At 46.2% G+C, this 24943-nt stretch overlaps 2 protein-coding genes across 3 annotated transcripts; both read right to left on the bottom strand.

Moving 5' to 3' along the window:
* Nucleotides 1–369: 369 nt before the first annotated feature.
* IVD (isovaleryl-CoA dehydrogenase) lies at nucleotides 370–19472 on the bottom strand. The gene is made up of 12 exons (XM_074841994.1): nucleotides 19218–19472; nucleotides 16589–16678; nucleotides 14616–14667; nucleotides 11694–11863; nucleotides 8908–9001; nucleotides 8302–8438; nucleotides 7180–7276; nucleotides 4246–4339; nucleotides 2969–3050; nucleotides 2471–2575; nucleotides 1764–1836; nucleotides 370–1621 (listed from the first exon to the last, which is right to left on the bottom strand). Exons 1-12 carry the CDS (start codon nucleotides 19455–19457, stop codon nucleotides 1488–1490), a joined length of 1368 nt encoding a protein of 455 aa, XP_074698095.1. The 5' UTR covers nucleotides 19458–19472; the 3' UTR covers nucleotides 370–1487.
* Nucleotides 19457–24142, bottom strand: KNSTRN (kinetochore localized astrin (SPAG5) binding protein). 2 transcript variants are annotated; one of them, XM_074841997.1, is made up of 8 exons: nucleotides 24027–24142; nucleotides 22887–23019; nucleotides 22680–22736; nucleotides 22352–22451; nucleotides 21402–21516; nucleotides 21027–21088; nucleotides 20806–20880; nucleotides 19457–19914 (listed from the first exon to the last, which is right to left on the bottom strand). In XM_074841997.1, exons 1-8 carry the CDS (start codon nucleotides 24088–24090, stop codon nucleotides 19783–19785), a joined length of 738 nt encoding a protein of 245 aa, XP_074698098.1. In that variant the 5' UTR covers nucleotides 24091–24142; the 3' UTR covers nucleotides 19457–19782. The 2 variants fall into 2 exon arrangements, with proteins under 2 accessions (XP_074698098.1, XP_074698097.1); XM_074841996.1 differs by adding an exon at nucleotides 23765–23826 and having other exon boundaries at nucleotides 19777–20880; nucleotides 24027–24132.
* Between the last annotated feature and the right edge of the window lie 801 nt (nucleotides 24143–24943).

The raw sequence follows: 24943 nt of genomic DNA, 5'->3' as shown, positions 1-24943 counted from the left end.
TTTTAGGTGCAGCTCAACAAGACACTCTTGACGGGTCACCTCTGTCCACTCTCTGCTACCTCCATCCAGAGATGAAGTTTGAAAATTAAACCCTGGGACCCTTCCAGAGTGACAGCCATCCACTGCAGCTGAATAAACATGAAGTTTAGGAAGAAGGCACTGCCACCATGACTTTAGATGCTGTTTCTATCTCTGGATAAAGTGAAGTTTTATAACTCTTATAAATATAAAACACTTGGTGACCTACATGGCAATTCAGGAAGGTGAATTTTTCTTGAATCGGTGGCATTTTAAAATTCTGTATTAGTCTACTGTCACCTAGTAGAGACGGATGTAAATTATAACCAAAAAATACACAAAGCTTAAAGCTCTTTTTTTAAACTACTGGGAAGTTGCCTACATGGCAACTGTTTAATTAATTGTTCTGTCATATTTACAACATCCAATTTCTCTTTGTGATTCACTCTTTAAGGCTGGAAGTATACTGTGCCATTTGCTTTAATAAGGCTAGGTAAACTTCAATTTGCTGTACATAATATGCACTGAAAACACCCACAAACACCGCTGTGCTCGCTCTGACTTCTCCAGCCAACCGAAGGTGGAGTGTGAGTACATGCTTTTGTCGAAAGAACAACCTTCGGAAAAAAAACAAACAACCCCAACCCGAAAAAGTCAACCTCCTCCTGCCCGCTTCATTCACGGATGTCACAATACAGGTCTGACGTTTTAACTGTTCCCAGAGTGATGGATGGTGACACCTTGGAATGAATAACCCAGCAGGAGGCCGTCAGTCAGAGCTGCCCAGTCTTGGGGCTGTGCTGAAATATCTTGAGAAGCAGCAGGAAGAGGAAAGGAAGTATGCAGAGAAAACAGATGTGGTATGAAATGAGGTTTTAGGAGTCATCACCTAAAACACTGCTTGTGCGTCAGTGATGCCTGGATATCCATTGACAGCCACGCCCACTGTGCTGCTGGCGTTGAGTTCCCAAAATGGAAGTTATTAATCCCATTGGAAGGTCACAATGGGAAATTTCACCTGCCAGTAGGAATATGCTAAATGCTATTTAATGGCACACAGGTTTTTTTTAAAAGAACAAAATTGTTCCTTTTTTTTTGAGGGGGGTTTGGCTTTCTGCGCCTAGCAGTGGCTGCCCCTCGTTTCAGGCACAGTGCTCACCAGCCTGGTTTGATGGGGACACGTCCCCTGGGTGAGCATCCACCCCATAACGCTGAGCTTCAGGATGGTTTATGAACAGGATGAATCAGGAGGATCACAAGAAGAGAAAAAAACCCACTTTTCCTTCCATCCTACCATCTGATTCATTTTGTCAAAGCCCAGTCCAACAGCATCTGTTTGCAGAGCAGGAGAGAGGCCACAAGTGTCGATCCCAGAATCACAAGCAGGAAGAAAAAAAGAATTGTGCGCTTCAGCCTCTCTGGTCAAAGGCCTCGTGGTGGTGAGGGTGCTGCCTCTCCACTGGTGGACGTTACTTAAAAGTGGCATTAAAGGCCCTGCCAATGATCAGCCTGCGCACTTCACTGGTGCCTGCCCCCATCTCGTAGAGCTTGGCATCACGCAGGAAACGCCCCATTGGATAGTCATTGATGTAACCGTTCCCACCTGCAACCAAAAAGTTGTCAAAAGTCATTTCTTCTCTCTCATTTGAGGGGCTGAGGGTGGGACGGGAGAGAGCACTGCTCTTACACCATGCTTGGCTCTCTCCAGCCATCACTCAAAGAAACAAACGCTGCCAGGGACTTACCTAGACACTGAATCCCGTCCAGAGCCACCTGGGTAGCACACTCTGCGGAATACAGGATCACTCCCGCACAGTCCTAAAGGAGAGGGCAGTCAGGAAAGGGGCCACCTGCCCTTCTCCAAGCTTTCCATTACCCTACAGACAGCTGCTGACAAGCCTGAACTACTCGATCACAAAGGCACAGGATTCACTCCCCAGAGAGCAAAAAGCCGCAGCAGCTTTTCTGTCACTACAGAACACTGCGTCAGGTCTGTAAAGGCCACGTGAAGACAGAAAAACAAAACCCAGAGTGCAGCAGGGGAGCTGGTCTCTCACAAATGCACATCACACCCACAGGAGAGCAGTGTGATTTGATTTGGGATGCAGGGCTCTGTGCTCCAACTGTTAAACACTTGGTGCCCTCCTTTGGTGGAGGGGTGGTGACGGTGCTGGTTGTGGAGACACCACCACCTTGAAATAACTGCTACAGCCCCTTACAATAGCCAGGATATTGTGTTCGGGCTTCCAATAAACACCTGTGGATGCTGCTAAATCTGTTACCTTGTAGAACAAGGCTTTCTTTTTCTTTGGGGGCTAAAAACCACGCTTAGGGCTGTGAGCAAGTCATTTTAACCCCCAGTACAGAACCTCCACCCTGCTCAGGATGTGGGACCAAAGGGAAAGGAACCCCCCCGCAGATGCAGACACAGCCCGGGTGGAAGCCAGCTCACCTTGGCATTGAAATGGCCCTGGTCACAGGCCTTTGCCACATTGTAGACGTACTGCCGACACGCCATCAGCCGTGTGTACATATCAGCCATCTTGCCCTGCATGAGCTGCACGTCGCAGAAGGCAAGCGAGACATGAAATGAGTGAGGGGAGATGATTCTCTGCATGAGCACCGGGGATCATCACTCCCCAAACTACCTCAGAGAAACTAGACAAACGAGAAGACATGGATTCGGGCAGACGTGAGTGAGCTGGAGGTTCTGTCAGTTCACAACCCCCCCCAACGTCAGCCGCAGCCCCTCGCCCACCAACAGTGGCTTCAGATAAACAGTTTCAGAGACCCTTTAACCTTCTCACCACATCATCACAACGTGCAGCCCCAGTACAAACTACAGGCAACCTTCTCCATGCAAAGCCCTCCCACGACAGAGCTCTTTGTCTTCTCATTTTTGAAGAGGAAAGCAAGATGACAAAAATTTCTAATTCCTTTTCTGTCTCACCTGGAAGTGGCCAATTTTCTGTCCAAATGCTTCTCTTACATGTAGGTATGGAATTGCGTGGTCAAGAACAGCTTGCATGAGCCTAGGAAAAGCACAGATATGCAGGAAAACAGAACTATTAATTAATAATAATTAACCTTTGGAAGTGCAATCTAAGGCAAAAAGGTTCTATACCCAAAATGATACGCTGCTGTCTTCCTACAGCTTCACTCAAACAATGCTAAGAATAAAATGCAAAGGTCCCATTTTTCTCCCTGGTGCTCTTTATATTGCTCATCTGGGACATCTTGTGGTAAGGTCTTACCTTCTTAATTGAGGGGATGGAGATGAAGAGTTGAAGAGCTTCCTTACAACTGTAGCCAGGACAGGTTGTGCTGCCCTGCATCTCCAGAGACCACCAACTCAAGGAGCACTAGTCAATACCATAAAAAAGTGTAGGCAGGAACAAGAAGGGTGAAAAGTCCTCCTTCTGCTTTGTGGAAGATGGTCTTTCCACATGAGGATTAGTACAGAGAGACCACTTGAGAGGACAAAAGGACTGTATGGTAAAAGTAATTAGTGGGGAGCTTAAGGACTGAATAAATGAAGAACAAACCCTTTACCCAGTCCAGTGGTCCTTCTATGTGACAGTCTGGATAGTGTTTTAGATTTTAAGGAATTGGTAATGCAAATAAGCTGGTTATTCCCAGAATAATACATACTGCAGGGATACACAAGCCAGCAATTGGGGATCAAGGCAGATTCACCATCTCTGTAAATGTTTACATCAAGGCTACTATTTTCAAAAGCATGCTCTGGAGGGTCTGTGGCCTGTGCCCTCTGTAAGGCAGAGATTTGCAAATTGTTTTTCTGGCATTGCTTCTTCTATCCCTTGCCCCTCAGAGGTGTTCCACATAGATGCTTTCACACTGAACAGAACCTGCATGAGGAGTGGAGAGGTGAGGAGAGCAGAGGGAAAGGTGAAGCACAGGCAAAGAAAGCCGCGGCTGCCTGGGAGTGCTGAGCCAAGTCCCCTGCAGCAGGAGCCCATCAGAGCAGCTACAACAAAGCTAAAGAGCACCCGGGATCTCCTTGCTCCTGCCTCCTCTGCAGCTCGCTCCCTTCCCACAACCCTGACCCAGCCTCTCCTCTTCTCTCAGAAGCTGCCCCAGTATCTCAGTTCTCCATCGAAGACGCATCCTACCAAGAGCTGCAACCCTGCCTGGAGACCCACGGGGCCAGGTGATGGCAAAGGATCCTTCTGGCCTTACAAGCTGTAGAAGATAACAACCCCTTACCCCAGCGGCCCACCAGACAGGACCAGTCTCTCCAGATCCAATCCACTCATCAGAACGTAGACTCCTTTGCTCAGCGTCCCCAAGATATTTTCAGCTGCAATCGGCAAAGGAAAGGGATTTACTTATGCGCAAAACTAAGGTAAGCTGTTGTCTGAGGGCCTGTGTTTGTTGGAGAGAGGATTCAAACTTTCCGTCCCGTTCACCTTTCTTTTTGGCTTGAGACACAAACACTCAGGATGAGGCAGACAGGCGCTGAGTTTGGCTACGTACACTTCCTAGCATGGAAATGTCCTTTCAATCCAACCAAGGCCAAAAAAAGAAAAGGTGGTAAAATGTTATATAGTGCATCTACAATTGCTGCTACTCTCTTGCCTGTTTTCTAAAGAGTAAGGTGCTGTCCAGAGATCTTCCAGCTCAGCATTTGTACCAACAGGAACAGAAGACTTAACAGCCTGGGAGGACAAAGTGGGAGCCCCCTTCACCAGGCCAGTCCTTTGTAGCTAACCCAAAGGGACAGCAGCACCACCTGATGTCTGCTGAGTCTGCATCTGAAATGAGTGTAGATCCTGCTCTGACACACTTGGGTCACCTCTGGGAGCATTCCCAGTACAGGAGCCAACGCTTACACAGGCAAGCAGTCAGAGCTCACCTCTTACCACACAGTGGAGTGATATATATTAGTCTTCCACAACTGGAGAATACAGATATTACCCCCCCTTCTGTGAGGGGGGCTGAACAGGACATTGCAGTTGTTATAAATAAACATTTTAAAAAGACAAGTATTAGTTCTGTGAAAATGAAACAGGAAAACAGCCACATTAGATAATGGTCTGAGGAAAAAAACCTCAAGAAACGGTTTCACTGCAGGACAATCTAAAGCACGTGCTGATGTTAACAAGTATAAAAAGAGAAGCAGGAACAAAAGGCTCATCTCAGCAAGGCTGCACTCTTACAATCAGGAGAGAACTTAAAGCCTAACAGCTGTGCTTTGTAGATGGACAGAGATTATCCACTGATCACACCATATAGGAGAACCGACATATACTTCAGGCTTTGATCACCAGCGATCCCAGAGGTGTGATATGCAAAGTGAAAATGAGACAGGACTTGGACACATGCAGATAGCCTCCTGGAATAAATAATCGGGTTTTCAGAAGCTTACGGACTGCATTGTCTCCTGCTTATTGAAAAGGGTGTTAGGACAAGGGATAATGGCTTTAAACTGACAGAGGGGAGATTTAGATGAGATCTAAGGAAGAAATTCTTCCCTGTGAGGGTGGTGAGGCCCTGGCACAGGTTGCCCAGAGAAGCTGTGGCTGCCCCTCCCTGGAAGGGTTCAAGGCCAGGTTGGACGGGGCTTTGGGCAACCTGGGCTAGTGGAAGGTGTCCTTGCCCAGGGCAGGGGATGGGACTGGATGGGCTTTAAGTCCCTTCCAGCCCAAACCAGTCTGTGATTCTATGTTTTTGTAGCCTCTGCAGGGCCATCCTCATGATCCTGGAGCTAGAAAGAGGAAGAAGAATGAAGCTTGGCTTTCAGAGAAAAAGCTCAAAAGCCCCACAGACAAGAAAGAAAATTACTAATAGCAAACAGTACTTTGAAGAACAGAACACAAATTTCAGCATCAGTAATAATAAAGTGAGAAAGCTGTTCATGAGTAATGACCTCTCACAGCTAAAAAAGGACTGAAGAGCCTGCACACCCTCCTGTACGTCCAGGGACAGGGATGGGTGGGTATGTGGTGAGCTGAAGGACATGTGTGCTGACTGCACAAGGTGAGCAGACCTGCCGGCTGCGTATCACAGCAGAAAACCAAGAAAATGTTGGGGCTCTGAACCAACTTTCACCAATGCAAATGACCGAATGAATCCAAGGACAACACTTACTGTGAATAAAACACCAGCCACTCCGTGGAGCACGGCTGGCAATGAAACCCACGTTATTGTACAGTGGATGGAATTGCTGTGCTAGAGGACATCTTGATCTGAGAGATCCTGCAGACATAGGAAATGGCATCAAACTGGCTCAGCTTCCAAGGCAGAAGATCAGAAGTGGCATTAATGGCCAGAGTGCAAAGTGTGTTAACTTTCAACACTGCAGTGATGTTCTTCTCCGAGTTATCCGAAAATGGAAATCCCGTTACCATGAGAACATGCTGTTCTGTACGGATGATTACCCAGGAGATGATCTGAAGACTGGGGCACTGGCCTTTCTGATTTCAGAGCAGAGGGATCCAATAAAGTTAGAAATGTCAGATTTCAGCTGAAACTCTTCCACTTACTGCAAAGCAGCTTTTGGTGGTGTATGGGGAGCAGGAGAGTTACTTGCTCTGCAGATATGCAATTAGGATTTTCATGAGTTCAGATAAGGCATATCCTCCACTTGCTATAGAGAGGCTGTATTTTTCTATCAGCAAAAATAGCCACTGGAGTAACAAAAATGGTCATTACAGTGGCCCCTGCTGTACTAACTAATGGGGAAAAGGGTGTCCATTTTCAGGCCCTGACCCTAAAAGAACTCAGAAATGTTACAGGCAAACCCAAAATCCGTTGGCTAGTCTCCAGTAATTTTGGAGAAAAAAACCAAACTTCAAGGCAAATAAGCTCTCCTATATACAAAACGAGGAGTTCCAACAGAAACAAAAACGTTTCTGTGGAAGCCTCACCTAGGCTTTGCAGAAGCAGTGATTAAGAGTTAGGCCCACGAGAGAGAAACAGGAGTGACCTGGCAAGGGATGTGCTCCTTCCCTGGAATCCAGAAGACTGCACTTTTCCAGTTTCACCGGCTCTGTTGTGCGGTTGCCAAAGAGCAGATAACCATCTGCAAAGCCCTCTGGGTCACAGTCTGAACATGCATGTAATTAGCGATCCAATTTATCTGATCAAGAAGACAGGAAACCACCGCATGCATAGTGCCATGATTTGAACCCAACTCACCCGGAATCTTACAGTCTTCAAAGATCAGTTCACAGGTATTAGACCCTCTCATTCCCAGCTTGTCCAGCTTCTGGGCTGTGCTGAAACCAGGCATTCCCTGCAAGGTCAAGATAGTAAAAACACATTTCAAAGCTCAATTCTGGCAGAATAAATAAAATCACTACAGATCTGCGAAATTTCCCTGACCAGACGAACATGCATAGGGTACCAGAGGGAGTCAAAGGGAACTGCCCACTCTGGGAAGAAGAACAGGCGTGAGTGCAAGTGCAGGGGAAGCAAATGAGGAGAGAAACATGCACACGTGGGGGGCACATATGAACTGAGCCCATCCATTTTCTCATGCACATAAACATTAAATAAATATTTATTTGGACAGCTGCCAACCCTGACTCTCCTAGAGTAAGGGCTGCAAGCTTTGCCATTATCTGAGCTAAGTCAGGTTAAGTCCATCAGAAGGTTTACTGATCTCTTGAGATTTTATACTTCCAGTGCTATTTATTTTATTATGGCTTCCTGTCTTCCTTGTGGTGACAGAAATGTGTATAGCATGGCCTCAAATAATTAAAAGGGAAGAAAAAACCCAACAGATCCCTGTTTTCCAAGGGCTCCCCGTTGAACAGCCCGTTTCTGCTCCCTTTGGCCTGCGCTGCTTTGCATGCATGTTTGGGTCATTTCAGGGTTTCACAGGGGCAGTGCAAGAAAATAGGGGGAAGAAATGAATAGAGCAATGTCTTGGCTTAAAAAAACCCCACACGAAGTTAGATAATAGGATAGTAGGACATATTTACAAGGCCTCCAATATCTCTGACAATTTTTGGCACTGAACAAGGCCCTTTATATCAGAATCTTGTCCATTCTCTCTACATTGCTAGTGCTAAAGAGTGGTTACATGCTTGGATACGAAAATCCAGGAGAGCCCGACTGCCAGTGCAGTACACGTCACTGGGGCAGAGGACTAGTCTCATGGGTTTGTAAAATTCAGGCAGAAAGTAGTTTGTCTTTGAGCAAGGGGCTGACAGCTATAGAAAGAAAACTAGCTGGCTTCTAAATGAGCCAGTTAGGGTGAAGGCATGAGTTTTGAAAACCACACTACAATAAGCTTGTGAGAATGATTAAACCTACCCTCTCCACAATGAAGGCAGTTATACCTCGGGAGGCTGGAACAGCATTAACATCAGTTTTAGCATAAACAATGAGAACATCTGCATCTGGCCCATTGGTGATCCAAAACTTGTTCCCATTCAGCACAAAGTAGTCTCCTGGAAGCAAAGACCTGCAATCTGTTAGCTCACAACAGAGCAACACCTATACCCTCACTCCATTTATTTCAAAACAGGCTTCCAAGGATGCCCTTTAAGACCCCCACAAACAACACGCACAAATCCTTCCCAAGTTCAAGAAAACTCATTTCCTTAATTTCTGGAGTCCAAATACAGTTTAACAAATGCCTGACAAACTGAGGCACCTACCACTGGTTCCATCACACCACCAACCTCCACCACGACAACTGGAAGTCTGCTTTTAGACCTCCAACCATTCCCCCTGTGTCTTCACTACTGGCTTAATCACACAGTGAATCTCCTGGGAGGCAGCACAGGCCTGCAAACATGGCCTAGTACACCCAAGACTAAGCACTGCATCTCACTGGGGTTGGGGAGGTCAGTCTAAATTTACTGGAGATGTTATTTACACCGGCTATCTATCCAGGCAGCACACGACAGACTTTACCTTTCTTATCTGCTTTCAGCTTCATGGACACAACATCAGATCCAGCATTGGGTTCGCTCATTGCTAAGGCTCCAATGTGCTCCCCGCTGATTAGCTGGAAGAAAAAGCAAATATAAGAAAGGGAGCAAGAATAGTTGCATTGTTTCTGTTCCCTCTTCAGCCCGCCTTCTTTTTTTTTTTTTTTTTTTTTTTTCTTTTCAGCACTGAATCTCCACAGTAGCTGTTCTATGTAAGAACTGCAAACAAGAGCTGCTGCTCCTGGTCGAGTCCTCGCAGGGAGCTGTCCTGTGCTGCTGTGCTGGGGGCACAGAATCAAGTCACAGTGGGACAAGAAGGATGACTCAACTCGTGTCTGGGCTAGATGAGTGCAGCCCTGCTTATAAAACACCACCCCGGGAAGGTGCCAGAAGAACCATGCAGGCAGACATATGCCTTTCACAAGCTCCTTGTTCTGTGCTTTACGACTGCCCTTCCACATAAACAAGAGTTGTTAAACACAAAAGGCCAGTGAGGGGGATGAAAAGAGATTGCAAAGTTCTCAGCAATGTTCTGACAGCCCGTTCCCCCACACTCGCACCACAATAGCAGATGGACACCCTCCTTCTGTGCCTGCTCATACCAGGCTCTGGCATAGCTGTTGCTTCCTCCTCACTGTTCCTTTCATCCTGCCCTTTTCTCCTTCCATTTTTTTTCTCCCTGTGTACTTTTGTCCGTCTTCTCCTCCTTTTGATCCCTTATATTTTTAAAAACAGACTCAATGCTTAACATACATGTTCAACTAATTCAATCCATCAATGCATTTCTACAGAAGTCCTCATGATCTGCTCAAAACTAGTTGAGTACCTCTGTCATGAACCAAGACAAGTAAGAACTAAAGTGATGGCACATCTCACTGAAGGGCAGTGAACAAGGGCATTAAAACACACCTGAGCAGCAACGAGGACAATTCAGGGTTACATATCAGCGGGCTGCACAATGCTTTGAGGAAACAACACTGTACTTTGCATGTGGTTTAAATCAAGTTTCTTGCACTGATAATTTCAGTAGCTGGGATTCAATGTACTAGTTAAGTTTCTTCATGCATTTAAATACTGAAACTTGTTTAACATGCTTTTGGCTTTAAACTAAAGTTGTTGGGGAACCTCAATCCACCCCACTCCTACCAGTTTGGTGCCAGTGTCAGCAGTAGGTGCCCAGAGCCTGGCGAGGGGTCCCAGGGCAGCAGGAGAGCACCTGAGGAGCAGCACAAAGCAATTCCAGCCAGTAAGTCAGCTTCCTTGGGGCCCAACTGAAACACTCCTGTGCAAACACATGTAGCATGGGGAATAACCAGGAGGAGCTGGAGACGTGGGCACAGCTGCAGGGTTCCGGGCTTTGGCATCAGGGAGCCATGGGGGGATGGCTCCTGTGGCTGGAGTGCTGGGATGGAAGGACACGGGCTCTTTAGGGGGGACAAGCGGGGAAAGGAGGGGGGGTTACCCTCTATGTCAGTGCCCAGCTGGAGAGCACGAGCTCTGCGGGTCAGGATTAAAGGGAGGGCAGGGACAGGAGACGTTATAGTGGGTCTGCTCCAGGCCACCCCACCAGGAGGAGCGGGTGGATGAGCCCGTCTATAGACAGACAGGAGTAGCCTCATGTTTACAAGCCCTGGCCCTTCTGGGGGACTTCAGCCCTCCCAATATCTGTTGGAGGGACAACCCAGCAGGGCACAAACAATCCAGAAGGTTCCTGGAATGTGTTGATGAGAACTTCCTTCTGCAAGTGATGGAGAAGCCAAGGAGGAGAGATGCTATGCTGGACCGGCTGGTGGGGAGTGTGAAGCTCAAGGGCAGCCTTGGCTGCAGTGACCATGAAATGGTGGAGTTCAGGGTCCTTAGAGCAGCGAGGAGGGTGCGTAGCAAGCTCACTACCCTGGACTTCAGGAGAGCACTTTGGGCTCTTCAGGGATCTGCTTGGCAGAGTAGTGTGGGATAAAGCCCTGGAGGGAAGAGGGGCCCAAGAGAGCTGGTTAATATTCAAGGATCCCCTCCTCTGAGCTCAGGAGTGTCAGCATCCTGACAAAGAGGAAGTCAGGTAAGAATGCCAGGAGGCTGCATGGATGAACAAGGAGCTCCTAGACAAACCCAATCACAAAAAGGAAGCCTACAGAGGGTGGAAGCAAGGACAGGGAGCCTGGGAGGGATACAGAGAAACTGTCCAGGTAGCCAGGGATCAGGTTAGGAAGGCCAAAGCTCTGATAGACTTAAATCTGGCCAGGGATGTCAAGGGCAAGAAGAAAAGCTTCTATATGTATGTCGGTGATAAAATCCCTTCCAATCCAAACCATTCTGTGCTTCTATGAGTCACAAACATCAGTGCCCCACATGATGAAGAAGTTTCACATGTAGTTAATAAGCACAGGCAAACCAAGAATTTGGGCAATGAGAAATGGAGAATAGGAAATAGGAAAGCAATGACTTTCATCCAGAAATATCAGTATTTGGGAAGTTGGTAGAATATCATCCAGTGTCACCTCAAAGCCTCATTTAGTAACACAGCTCCAGGGAGCTGGACTATGCTGCCTACATACATGGACCCTGGCACAGGCTGAGGTCTTAATGATGGATTAATAGGACAAAAACTAACAAGCTAGAGAAGGGCAAGTTTGGCAAGTACAATATTTCCTAAAGGCTGGGTGACTGAAATCGGCTAGTGCTTACAATTCAACACACTGTAAGAGACACTCATTCTTGCACGCAGCCAAAACCCAAATGCTTTCCAGTTTCCCTCCTCTTCCAGCCACATACCTTGGGCAAGTACTTGTTTTTCTGGGCCTCATTGCCGTTACGCACTAGCTGGTTGATACAAAGGTTTGAGTGGGCACCGTAACTAAGCCCAACAGCTGCTGATGCACGAGAAATTTCCTCCATAACCAGCACATGGTCCAGATACCCCAAAGCAGATCCACCATATTCCACTGAAAAGAGAAGAGAAACCTCACGTTAACCAACACGGAGTATATCACATGTGTGCTGGATCCCAAGGTCGGGCTCAGTCTTGCATGAGATCTGAGATACTTGAAGAGACCTTCTGGTTTTGACTGACACTGTCCCTGAGCTGGGCACCTCTGGCTTTCCCCATCCGCTCTGAATTTCAATTTTCTTACCTTAAAGGCACAGTGATATTGCTTCTTCAGCATAATCAACAATTTATTTGTACAGCATAGTTTTATACATACAACATGCGTAAGGATACATCTAAAACATGCTACTGTCACTTGCACAATAGTGAGTCCTTCTTGCCAACCACCTTTAATGTTATCACGAAGATTAAATCACAAAGTGGCAACCTGCGGACAAAGGAACACAGGCCAACTTTGTGAAGTCCATGCTTGTTAATTATAAACAAGGACCCCTAAACAAGTGAGGAATCCTCAAACTGATCAAAAAGTGGGGCACTAAGGACTTTTCTAAGCCCGCAAACGTCCAGGAGACCAGCATTTTGATGGGTGGACGATTCAAAACAAGAATGTAATTCACCAGTGGCGAGAACGTGGATTTCAAGAGAAGATGAAGTCAGACAGAGCAGCACAATCATCGTAACTGGGAGCCTAGATAGGCCCACTGAGCTGAGGCTAAAACCGGTGGTAAAGATTAAAGGCACACAGTAGAACGGGGTGAGAGAAGGCAGGAAAAAAGAGAAGGCTGAGAAACGCATAATGGCCTTGAGCAGCTGACAGCCTACATAAATATATACATATATATACCTACACACACACTTATATACACACAAATACAGTCACAGCCCAGTGTAAAAGCTTTGTTCTACAGGCAAGAAGCAAGTGATTGTACTGCTAAGAGAAGAACTAAAACAGGAGGACATAAACACTGCAAAGCAGTCAGGGAGTTAATCCAGGAGCACTTACTCATCATCAACACGGATGCTATAAGCAAGCAGTAACAACAGCAGAAGCGAATGTGTTTGTACACTCAGAGTGACCAAAGAGCTGAGCGCGTAACCGGGGCTCGAGGAGGGCTACTGCCCTACCTCATCAAACTAACACAATTGCCACTGGCGTTACACGCAGCCTTTCCTCCCACGTCACTCATTCTGACTCCTCATCTGCAGGGCTCTTCATCCTCTGAAATCACCTCTCTCTACCACAAATCAGGGTTTAGGGTTCTACTATCAATATCCTAAAAGATGTGTTTGACAATTTCTTACATATGCCAAAACAAGAGAGTTCTCTGTTCCTTCCTATAGAATGGATGGGGTTGGTGCTATTGCCTCGAGAAAGGAAAGGTAGCTGCCTGCTCTAAGCACTACTGGCCCATGATTGCTTTGTCCTGCAAGAGGTACAAGAAAATAATCCTGCCAGACGGCTCCTCGTATAATACAAACCACAGTGTGATTTAGAATGATGCTGCCCTTTCAAAATTACTCTTTATATACAACATGCCTGTATTATCGTTCCGTGGTAGCTCCATAATTGCATTTCTTAACTTAGCTCTTTATAAAATAACTGGAAAATTACAAACCGATGTAGTTTTCTTAGTTTTAAGAAGAAAACAAAAAGCACTTATTTAAAACACTCCCTTAATAGACTTGATGCACTGGTGCCCAATCATGCCATTTAATTGAGCATACGCCCTCAGAAGATTTCACATTATCTTCACATCCTAAATCCCAGTCTCCACCTCCTACAACAAAACCAATGCCAATAAAGAAAGCGCACACAACTATACAATCAAAAATAAGGCAAAAAAATCTGGGCATAGGAGGGTTTTAGAGGCAAATCTTTGAGGAAATCAAAAAGGACAGGACTCATGAGGGGATGGCTTATTTATAGTGTGGGAAACTGCTGTAAGCCTCAGGCACAACATCAAAGAAGAAAGAAGGTAAGAGTGAGAAAAAACAGGAGCAGCAGTAAATTGGGAAGAGTAAAGAGAAAGAAAGCAGAAATACAGACTCTTTCAAGCAGACGCAGTGCCACTGAAAGAAATGCAGCGGCATTATTTCAACGCATTGCTATTCAGCTTGCTTCTGCAGAAGCCTTTGCAGACGCACATCTAGAAACACAGACTTTACGATGGGGAAATAAAGGCCCCATTGGCTGCTTTTCTCCACTAAGGGCTTCTCCTCATTACACTGTGTTAGTGCATTCAGCATGACCACAGCAGCCTCAGTAATCTATAACATTAATCAAAACACTTTTCAACTAACCTGGACAAGGCTGAATAAGATTTACCCTGATTTTTTTCTGACTGGTTGGATGTGGTCAGCTCTCCATTAGTTATCACAGCTTTTCACAGCATTGTTTTATACCCTCTAACTTCTCCTATTAGAGATGGATGTTTGTTCTAGGATACTTTTATCTATAGCTTTCGTTCTTCAAAACTTGCAGCAAGCGCTTCATATTGGAGAAGCACAAACATGTTTGAGTTGCATAGGTTATATCTGGAGAAACCATTTTGGAACAGCACTTTTAAATTGTAAAAGGCATTCTGTAATCATTCAGAAGTCTAACAAGGAAAAAGGATGCTGATTTAGTGAAGGATAAAAAAGTTGTCAAAAAGAGTTTTTAAAAACCATGAAGGTAGGAGCTTCTGGACAAAATGGACATCACATCACAGACAAGGTTGCTACGAACTGGAACGGGTGAGTTCAAGTAGTCTCTCTTTTGTCTGAGGAATCACCCACCAGAAGGTAAAAGGTGGGAACAGACTTACCAGGAGCTGTGATCCCCAGAACTCCCAGTTCCCCAAGTTTCTTCCAAAACTCCTACAAATACAGAACAAGCAATCAGTCCAGGCTCACAGTCAGGGCATCAGCATAACAAGATTTCCCAGATAGCTCACTGGACACACCAGTTTACCTTATTCGTGTGATATCTCAGAGATAAATACACCGATACCTATTCCTCCTGCAGCAGCAGCTCCATCCTTTGGACTAAGAACCCAGACAGACTTAACATTAGTTATGCTACACACAGGAGTAGTCTGTTGAATTCAGCAAACATTCACAACCTAAATTTAATTCTGGAAGGACAGGTCCTAAGATTTAACTCAGGAGAATTTTGATGAATTAAAGCCTCCCATTAATTTCAAAAACAGTACTTCTAGGCTTTCATCCACTATCTCTTGCTAAAGATAATTTAGGATGTTATGACTCAAATTTATGCTTGTCTTTTACCTCATGGATCCTTGTCACTGTGCTTTGGCAGCACTGCGTAGGCCTATCAGGCTGTGGTTGCCACAAATAGTAGTTAGCATAAGTTATCCATGACTGAAACCCTGGCTATACTTAGAAGAACTGCTGTTAGCTGGCAATTTAACTCTTCCAGTAAAACAGGAACTCGTAACTAAAGCCAAGGAGGCTTCCTAGGGAGAGATTAAAAAAAGGAAATGTTTAAGATGGGCAGTCAGAGGTGCTGCCCACCTCCCAGGCAGTGCTAGAGGAGTTAGAAAAGGTGACCACGACAGAGAATTTGTGAACACTTTGGACTTGTAAAGCTAAAGGAGCTGAATCCACAAGGGCTGCTCAAGTACATAACCCGTAGGTTTTCAAGCCTGCCAGGACACACACGGAGACTGGACAGCAATACTGAGTTTTGCTTAGTTGCACGCGTAGGCTACAAAGTTCATCTGCCAGGGCACAAGCTGTCCTCTTTGACTGCTGCCTCCTCCACTTGCCCGTTACCCAGATTTATCATTCTGGCAACACCAGCACTCACGCGACAGGCAGACGATTCGAGGCACAGAGCTGCTGCCTGACTTGAGACAAACACGTCAGCTGCGTCTGGCACACGGTGTTGCAGAGAAAGAGGGAAGCTATGACACAATGCAGCAGCAAAAGATGTCACCACTGAGGACCACGCATATGCTGGAGAGGCCACCTCATCACTGCTGCTTGAGACTGCAGCCTCTCCCCCACTACACGATGGACACACAGGTGAACGCTTGTCACACGGCCTCAGTGTCCACTGATAAGATAATTATCAGTGAATAGTCTCCAGAGACTTCAAAAAGTATTATTCAATAGCTCTGGATGACATCTGGTGTGCCAGACTAAATTTATATACTTAACTTCAAAGCTGTGCGTATATCCCTGAAAATGTCAACATCAGAGCTCTGGGAAATCCTAGCAGATGTTCTGAGCTTTTTAAGTCTTGTGGAGCTTATGAAAACCAATAGTTAGATCTCTCCTTTTCATCAATCAAACCCTCCCGTTACACAGAATTTGTTGTTTTTATTAGGAAGGCAAGTTTCAGCTCGACAGTCAAACAACTCTGCATTTCAGCATTTGCACACAATATTTTCACAACAAATTTGAGGAAACTCAGATGTCCAAGAAAGGGCCCTAGCCAGGAGAATACAAAGCACGTATTAGAGGAGGAGTCTGAAGGAGCCAAGCAGAAATACAACGATAAGAATCCAAACAAGACCATTCTCAATCTGGGGTTTTTTTATTATTTTTTTAATTGCATGCTGGCTGCATTCTTCCCCAGGTTGCTGAAAGTTGTTAACAAAAGCTTAAACAGGAAATCAAAAGATTGTTTTCTCTATGGCTTTCAAGTCTGAAAAGTTAATGCATATGTTCCTGTGGTATGGACTGGGATTCTTTGTCTGGACTAATGTACAGGATCAAAGTACAGACAGGCTTTCACCACCATCTATTTTAAATGCACACATGAAATACTTGCCCGCATGTCTTTGAATTCATTTTCCTGGTCAATCTGTTGGGCCTTCGGAGCCAAATGCTCTTGACAGAACTTTGTCATGGTCTGTCTAAGCTGGGAAGAGAGATGGAGAAACACATACGTTACATCTCATCCATATACTGTTGTCTTCTTCCCCAGGATGCTGCCAACATTTCCCTGCCAGGAGACTTCAGGATCCCAAACCCAGGAGCACAAGACCATAAAGAAATCAATGTTTCAATGTTTCACATAAAGAAATCAATGTTACTGGCTAAAAGACCCCTGGAAAAGCCTTTTAGTCTTTCAAAGACAAGATACTGATGTACTTAAGTTCCTCTCAGCATTTAACCTTACCCCAACATGACAGAATGCTCCCTAACTGCTGCCTGCACTAGGGCTTCAGGGGATGTTTTTGGTCAGGAAACTTTGAAAGCTGATGAACTGAACTTATGATGTACTATCCCTATTCAGAAGCTGCTTGTGGTTTCATTTAATTATATGCAAATGCCTGTAATAAGCATGCATACTAATTAAAATGTGTTAGTGTATCAAACTGGAACTACATTAGCTATCTTACTATTTTCTACAGAGGGAAAGTTTTATAAAGTCAGGTATGCTCATTGATCCAAGTGTTAAAAATCTCAAAATCTTTTTCTAAATTTTAAAATCTGAGTACTTACATACATGTATTCTGCAGAAGTCTTACACACACTAAGAAAATATGGCCAACATCTGAAATGTTTTTAATCTGGAGATTTAAGAACTTTGTCTAGATGTTACGATAGATCTTAATAATCCCATTTTTCCTTTTGGTCCTTTATTCCTGCAAATTAATGCTGGTGAAGGGATAGTCTTAGAGACTGAAACCCTATAACCAGAGCCTGCAGAAGGGGCAGAAGCAACAAACCAAAATATACCCAGGCTCCTCTGCCCTTCTCTCAACCTCACAACTAAAGCAGCCTCTTTTTTCTAATTAAAAAGATATGCTAGTTTCCATGGCTATCCAGACCTTGGGTTCCAGTACCACCAAACAAGTTTCCCCTCTGTTGATTTTTTTTTCTTAAGTTTTTAAACATTAGATATGTTTCCATTGTTACAGAGTTGTCAGCAGAAAACTTGAGCATAAAGCTTTAAAGAAAAAAAACGCTTAAAACCACAATAAAAAGAAATATCTTAATCAATTAGAGACTAAGGAATAGACTCAGACAGATATCCCTGACACTCTAAGCCAGTTTATAAGTTAGTGCTGTTAATTCACAGCTTCACTAGCATTACTAAAGATTGATTTCTGATTTTTTTTTCAGCTTTTCCACCAGACAGATATGAACTACAATAATATTTTCTTCCTTTTACACCTGCTGATTGTAGAAGCACAAAGAAACATCAAGTTAATACGAGCTCATAAGGCTACAAACCATGAACACAAACCTGGTAAAGAATAATTCTACAGTAAGAAAAGAGAATGAAAGGAGAAAGTTTATTTTGTACATCTGTACACTTGCACTGTCATAATTATCTAGAAAATAAGGCTACAGCTCCAGACCTGAGAACCACCAAGGAAGAGAGTTACATTAGCAGAAGCCTGTCTGGACCAACCCTTTGAAGCTGCTACCTTTCCCTCCACACCCTGGGGCAGCAGGGAGTAAGCGCTGTGATGGCTGGCACTGGGCTGCTGTAGAACACAGGGGGAAACAGTAAAGCTAAGAACTATTATCCTAAACTTTAAGGTCCCCCATGGGGCAAGAGAACACGCTGTGAGAACGGCAACACTTCTTTTGAGAGGATTTGATAAGATCCAGTCAACATGGACCTGCTCGAGCGGGGCCAGAGGAGGCCACAAAATTGCTCGGGGGGGCTGGAGCACCCCCCCTGTGAGGACAGGCTGAGAGAGTTGGGGGGGTTCGCTGGAGAAGAGAAGGCTCCGGGGAGACCTTAGAGCGGCGTCCCAGGACTTAAAGGGGCTACAGGAAAGGAGGGAGGGACTCTTGATCAGGGGGGTAGGGATAGGACGAAGGGGAACGGGTTTAAACTGCCAGAGGGGAGATTTAGATGAGATCTAAGGAAGAAATTCTTCCCTGTGAGGGTGGTGAGGCCCTGGCACAGGTTGCCCAGAGAAGCTGTGGCTGCCCCTCCCTGGAAGGGTTCAAGGCCAGGTTGGACAGGGCTTTGGGCAACCTGGGCTAGTGGAAGGTGTCCCTGCCTGGGGCAGGGGGGTGGGACTGGATGGGCTTTAAGGTCTCTTCCCACCCAAACCAGTCTGTGATTCTACGATTTGCTTCTTTGATGCTCATATTTCGGTCATTATACCTGATCAAACAGGCCCCACGCGCACGCAGCGGACTTTTTTTTTTTTTTTTTTTTTTTTTTTTTACGCGGTGCTTCCCCGTGCGCTGTCCCATGGCGGAGGCGCCTCCGGGGCAGGTTCCCACCACGCCCGGCGGATACGTGGCCGCACCACGCCCCCTCTGCACGCCCGGGGATAGGCTGGTTCCGCCCGGTGGCGGCCAATCACCGCCCGTCATCCCCGTCACACCCCCGGGGGGGCGGGGCGCCGCCGGAGTCCCGGCGTCCTCCCGCTCCCCCCTCAGCGCGGCGGCCGCCCCCGGCCGCGGGAGCCCGGCGGATCCGGTACCTGCCGCTGCTCCTCGCTCAGCCCGTTGACGGTATCGTCCACCGCCAGCCCCGCGCAGCCACGCCGCAACAACCGCCCCAGCGTTTGGCACCGCCGAGCTCCGCGCAGCCCGGCGCTGACCGTCGCCGCCATGGCTGCCCCGGGCCCGCCCTGGTGCGCAGACGCGGCCCCGCCCCCCGAGGAACGCCCCGCCCCTCCGGTGGGGCCCGGCGCGGACAGCAGGACAGGGCGTCTCCACATCCTTCCAGTACGTTTAATGGGTTAAAAACAGTAATCAGTACAATATGCTGAGGGACCGAAGCGGAGGAGCGCTGCATCAGCGAGGCGAGAGGGAAAAGAGAGTCCGGGCAGGGCCCTGCCGGCGCGGGAAGGGCAACGAGGGCTACTGGTCTTGTCCCAGGGGTAGCCAGGCACCGCAGCTCCCCGCCACCACCCAGCGGCCTGCGCCCAGGTTTAGGCCGCCAAACCTAAGAGCTAGGTTTGTGAAGTAGAGACCACGGAGTTAGGAGTAAAACATCCAAAAAAATTAAAAAAAAAAAAATACAGTACAGTCCGTCCTCGTGCCTCACACAGCCAGAAGCAGCTCCAACTCATCAAGCGCTGCAGAACGTTCCTCGATTTCTGCCTGGAAGGAGGCGTGCTTCTCCAGGGACTGCTGGCTCCCTTCTCCGGCCGATCGCCACTTGGCCATCGCTGCCTGGGGAGAGAAGTGAGGGCAATGCGGCGTTTTACTAACAAAGTACCGAAAAGCAAAGCCAAGCTCTAAAGCAGCTCTGACTAAAGCATCTGAACTCTTCAGCAGGGTCTTGCCTGCTGAACTGAGATTAGCCTTGCCTGACTGGGATGTCTCTGACAGTTCCTTGCAGAAAATGGCAATTTATCTTTTAATTGCCATTTAATTATAATTTCCCGAAATCTAGGAAGTCTGCTATAATAGCGATTTCATTGATTAGCTCTGAAGCTTCTCACCAAGAACTGCAGAGGTGTAATTTAATGACCGTTTTGGTTGGTATATCGACAATATTACTGAAGCTGCTTGTGCGTGCGTACTTCTGAGTTCCCAGAGTCTGCCTGAGGCCACTGGCCTGCAACAGCCTCCAAGTTAGACCAAATCTGAATTCCAGCATAACAGCCAGACTGGTGGATTAGCGTCCTGCCAGTGGTGCTTCCAACCCCCCGCAACACAGGCTTGAAAACGCTCTCCCAAGAGGAGCTGCTCTGAGCAGAGCATGTTCCCAGCACTGTTCCCATCTGTACTTTGGAACTGATTCAGCCCAACTTGAAAGCAATCAGTCATTTCTATCACTTTCACCTTCTGCCTTGTTTCAAGTTCAACTGTATGCAACTCTACTTGAAATGGCCGCGATGAGAACTGACATTGCCCCACCATAAACTTTGCTTTAAGCCCTCTACATAGAAGGGGAGTAACACATTGTTTTCTTAATGCACATAAAACAAAAGATGAGTAATACTGCAGGCTTTCACCCTCTAGTTCATTTGGAGAATTGAGCAGCCCTGGGAGAAGCAAAATAACCTTCAGAATCTCACTCAGTACCTGGCTGAGTCTGAAACAAAGTCCCAGCCTTACCTGAAGCACCTCCTTTTCTTTTGCAGTTGTTTGATTAAATTGCTTCAATTCTTCTATGAGCTTCTCAGTTAACAGCTGAGGAGCCAAAAGGAAGAGTTTAACACAATGCCAATAAATGTAAGTCTCAGCAGCTGTTTCCACAACATCGGTAGAAAAGGGCAGTAGCACACAAACCTCTCAAAGCCCGTGTAAGTCCTATTGCTATTTCAAAATTTTCTTACCATTGTCTGCTTCTGGCATTCTTGTGTCTTTTCTTCCTCCTCCAAAATGTTGCCACCTGTAACTAATTTATGAGATGCATTAGTGAACCTCTAATATACAGATAAATTTGTGTGTAAGAACAAACAGCTTTGCAAAGTAAATTTCTACAACAAGAAAGACTACATTATTCTTAAAGTTTATCCAGGACAGGGCCTACTACAGGAAGTAGCTTTTTCTCTTAAACTAGAAAAAAAAAAATCCCCAGGAGTTACAGCCATATTTCCTTAGCCAGGAAGCAGAGTCTGAATGTCTTATGAACAGTCACAACAGGAGGAAGAAAAAAAAACTTCTGAAGAATAAGTACCAGAATGGTATTTGAAGTGCATAGTCCTTACCAGGATCAATGTTTCTGCTTTCTAAAATCACCATGCAAGTCTCCTGAAATTTCTTGAGCTTCTCAATTTCTTGTACCAGGGCTTCATTCTCCTCCTTTAACTCCTTTATAGTGCCCTGTCATTAACAGAGGTTGAGCGTGAACCAAGTTTCCAGGGAGATTTTGTTTCCATTAGTCAGCAATACTGAGTGTGATGCTCATGGCTTAACAAGTGCTCCACTAGCACCAAGAACCAGATCTTGCCCTTCTGTCTCTACCACTGCTGGAAATTACTCTGTTGCAGACCCATACTCCTGCTTCTTGGCAGGATTAGTACATTTATCACATTCACATGTCATAGCAACTACTGGAAGAATTTGATCCTAGAGATAAATTCCTTTTAAGCAACCCTAGCATATCTTTTCTTGTGCTCCCTCTCATATATATAAATAATTCAAGAGTTTGATGCATTGAAGAGCGTATAAACATTGGGAAGAAAAGGGCATCTTCAAATCTTTAAGCCACAGCATTATTCCCTACACAGTTCAGATATTGCCAGGCAATCGGATAAGCTGATCAACCTCCAGTTGAATGCCATTCTCCAAGAGAATCAATAAGCATCTGGATTAGGGTGATCCAGCTGATGGTGGCAGAAGCTTTTTGAACATTTCATAGGTGGTCTTAAAGGCTCGTAAAGAAATCGAGCTGTGAGACAAGAGGAACGATCATCTCACCGATTAGTAACTGGTTGAGAACTAGGAAATCAAATGAGGTTTTACAGCTGAAGGTTGCTAGTAGGGCCTCTGGCACGTGACAGAAATTGTGCTAAGCGTGTCCTAGAGTGATGGGTAAGAGGTGGTGAATAACAAAGTGGCAATTCTGAATCTAAACTTGATTCAAGAAAGTCCTATTTGTTGGAAACAGAATCCACTGAACAGTCCCAGCTCTCTCAGTCTTTCCTCCAGTCCTTACCTGTGCTCCTGTTAGTCTGGAGTGTAGCTGTTGTTTGGCTGTTTCTAACAGCTGGTTCTTGGTCTTCAGCTCTGCTTCTAGTCTGTATCTGCTGAGAGGTCTGCAGAGCCAAACATCAAAGATTTAGGGGCAAAAATATCAGTATTGCACACCTTCTCTTTTACTTCCATAAACATGCTCTTTTTTGAAGCATTTGTTCTTGTTTCTGACAAGAGCTTTAATCAGCAAACTTGGCAAGAAAGTTGTACAGGGGTGAGAGCTCATCATAACCCTCCAAGAGGGAGCATTACTGCATGAGGGCAACTAACAGAAATTTGAGGAAACATACCCTTTTGTAGCTGTCTTCTTTGAAAGGGGTTCTGCTTTCTTGGCAGATTTAGGCAACCTTAAAAGACGGGTAAAATACATTTAGCAGAAGATCACTGAATTCTCGCAGATTACCAAGTCAATTAGTTTGACAAAATCTGCAAAATGCTAAGCCATCTTTAGGACATTTGCCAAGTAATAAACCCATCAATATTTTCCTTTCATTTACCCTTGGTTTGTAGCTTTGAAGACACCGTCTGCTGGAATGTTTGAGCTAAAGTTAGAAATAGGATCTTTGTTGAACTCTAGATCTGCTGTTTTGCTGACACATTGTTTCTTTGAAGGAAAAGCCATTTGTATTTCTGCAAGAAAAAGACAAAATGAAAACACTACGGTCTAAAAGAGATCTCCATAATACACAGAACTACCGTATTTCAAGCCTTCAATTTGAGGTAAATCACAATTATATCTGGCTAGAATGGAGGCTTTAAGGTAGTGACAACTAAGGGCAGTCTTCAAACTTCAGCCAGGATTAAGGGTCTGGAACAAGCCACTGACAGCTCAGATGGTAGACTGTTAAAACATAGTTAGCAGGCTAGCACTAATGACAGGAAGTTTGAAAGTGATAATGCAAGTGTGGTAATAAATGAGGTCTCAACATGAAGCAGACAGCATGCCACAGGGTTCCAAGCAAAACTGTTCAGGACTGGAAGCAAAACAAAACACAGCCCACAGGGAACTCTCAGTTAAGAGAGCACCATGTCTCAATTCACTAGGAATAGATAAATTTCTAAAATAATACTATAGAGAACTAACTTTTCATGTAAAGTTTATTTAGCTTTAAACCACAGATGTTTGAGCACATAAAGCTTTGTTCACATAGTGGGTTTAGGAAGCTTTTTTCCCTCTCCTCCCTCCCCAAGGTAATTATTTTTCAAACGACACCCAAAAGCACATTTATAGTAGAGTAACATGGGAGTTTCCACTGGTACGGACTAGTTCTCATGTTTTTAACGTGAAGCCTAGGTGTCCCATATTTCTCAAATGCTATAAGTAGTATCAAAAGACTTATCGAAGTAAGAGCCCCTGAAGGAAAGGATCCACAACCTCAGCGAGCAGGACACGCACTGGAGTCCGTCTAGCAAAAAACCCGTGAACTGAAGTCTTAACTAGAAACAAAGCAGTTAAATAAAGCCTAAAATTAGACTTTGCAACGGCCACCACAGCCGAAAACAGTATCAGAGCTCCCCAAGAGGCGCGCGCACTCCCCTCCCCGACACCGGCCCTTCGCCCCCGCGGCTTCGGCACCCCACGGCGGAGCAAGGCAGGGCAGAGCCCGCCTTCCCCTCCTCCCGGAGAGGGCACGCACCTGCGGGCGGGCCGGCGCGGTGTAGCGCGCTGTAGACGGGAATGCGGGAAGCCTCCCCCTCCATGGCGACCACGCTCCCCCTCAGCCGCCGTTTGAATCGAACCCGCCGCCCAAACGGCCGCGCGGCCCCGCGCATGCGCACCAGCGAGCAGCGGGCGCAGGCGCAGTGCGCACGGGGAGGGTGCCGCGAGGGGGGGTGCGCGTGCGCGCCTTTTCCCGCTCTTTCGCTCTTTCCCTCAGGGAAGGCGCCGCGGGTATGGTGGGGTCCCCAGGCGGGTGGGACACTGCTTCCCCTCGTAGCTGCCCTCAGGGGAGCCGGCTGCCGGCGGTGAGGGCCTTCCCAGCCTCCTGCTGCATCACCCCCTCGGTTGGGCACTTGAGGCCCAGAGCCTTTAAGGCCTTCATGGCCTTCATGGGGGGGACTTTGGCGGCCATGGAATTCTCCCTCCTGTGCCATCAGGGTGTTGGTGCTGCTGCTTGCATTTGGGTTGGTTAAAATTGCCCTCCCACATGATAAGGGGAAAGGAGGCATCTGTATAGAATGTGTCCCAGTGTAATTAGATGTTTTTGCAGTGTTTTCAAACAGTTTTCAAAATGGGTGAGAAGTGCCCCCAGATAGTAATGGAAGCAGCTCCTGTGTGGAGAGGGTTTCAGTGAGTGTTGCTCACAGCCCGAGGGCAGCTCTGCTTGCCAAAACACCCCCCTGAGCACCCAGTACGAGAACTGCACTATGGAAACACAAACCTGAAATATGTTGTATATTTAAAATGTTGTTACCAGCTTTAAAAGAGCATATTGCTAACTGACATCGGGCAGTTGTGGCCTGTCTCCCACAGAACAGGGAAAACAATTTGTGGGTGTCAGAAGGAGCAAATCTTTTTAAAATGTATACTTTCCTTTTGCTGATTATACTGGAA

Source organism: Strix aluco, chromosome 16 (assembly GCF_031877795.1).
Source record: "Strix aluco isolate bStrAlu1 chromosome 16, bStrAlu1.hap1, whole genome shotgun sequence".
Classification (NCBI taxonomy): domain Eukaryota; kingdom Metazoa; phylum Chordata; class Aves; order Strigiformes; family Strigidae; genus Strix; species Strix aluco.
The sequence above is the reverse complement of the archived record's forward strand: the minus strand, read 5'-3'. Positions and strand labels throughout refer to the sequence as shown.

What these genes read in the sequence shown, in the direction of transcription:
- KNSTRN (XM_074841996.1), bottom strand. Translation starts at nt 23,011, where the DNA reads ATGGCTTTTCCTTCAAAGAAACAATGTGTCAGCAAAACAGCAGATCTA. An exon ending in TTCAAAGCTACAAACCAAGG is followed by an intron (nt 22,737 to 22,886) that starts GTAAATGAAAGG and finishes CCGTCTTTTAAG; the next exon opens with GTTGCCTAAATCTGCCAAGA. An exon ending in CCAGACTAACAGGAGCACAG is followed by an intron (nt 21,517 to 22,351) that starts GTAAGGACTGGA and finishes TGTTAATGACAG; the next exon opens with GGCACTATAAAGGAGTTAAA.
- IVD (XM_074841994.1), bottom strand. Translation starts at nt 19,457, where the DNA reads ATGTGGAGACGCCCTGTCCTGCTGTCCGCGCCGGGCCCCACCGGAGGG. An exon ending in ATGAATTCAAAGACATGCGG is followed by an intron (nt 14,668 to 16,588) that starts GCAAGTATTTCA and finishes CTGTATTTGTAG; the next exon opens with GAGTTTTGGAAGAAACTTGG. An exon ending in AAAACAAGTACTTGCCCAAG is followed by an intron (nt 9,002 to 11,693) that starts GTATGTGGCTGG and finishes TTTTTCTTCCAG; the next exon opens with CTAATCAGCGGGGAGCACAT.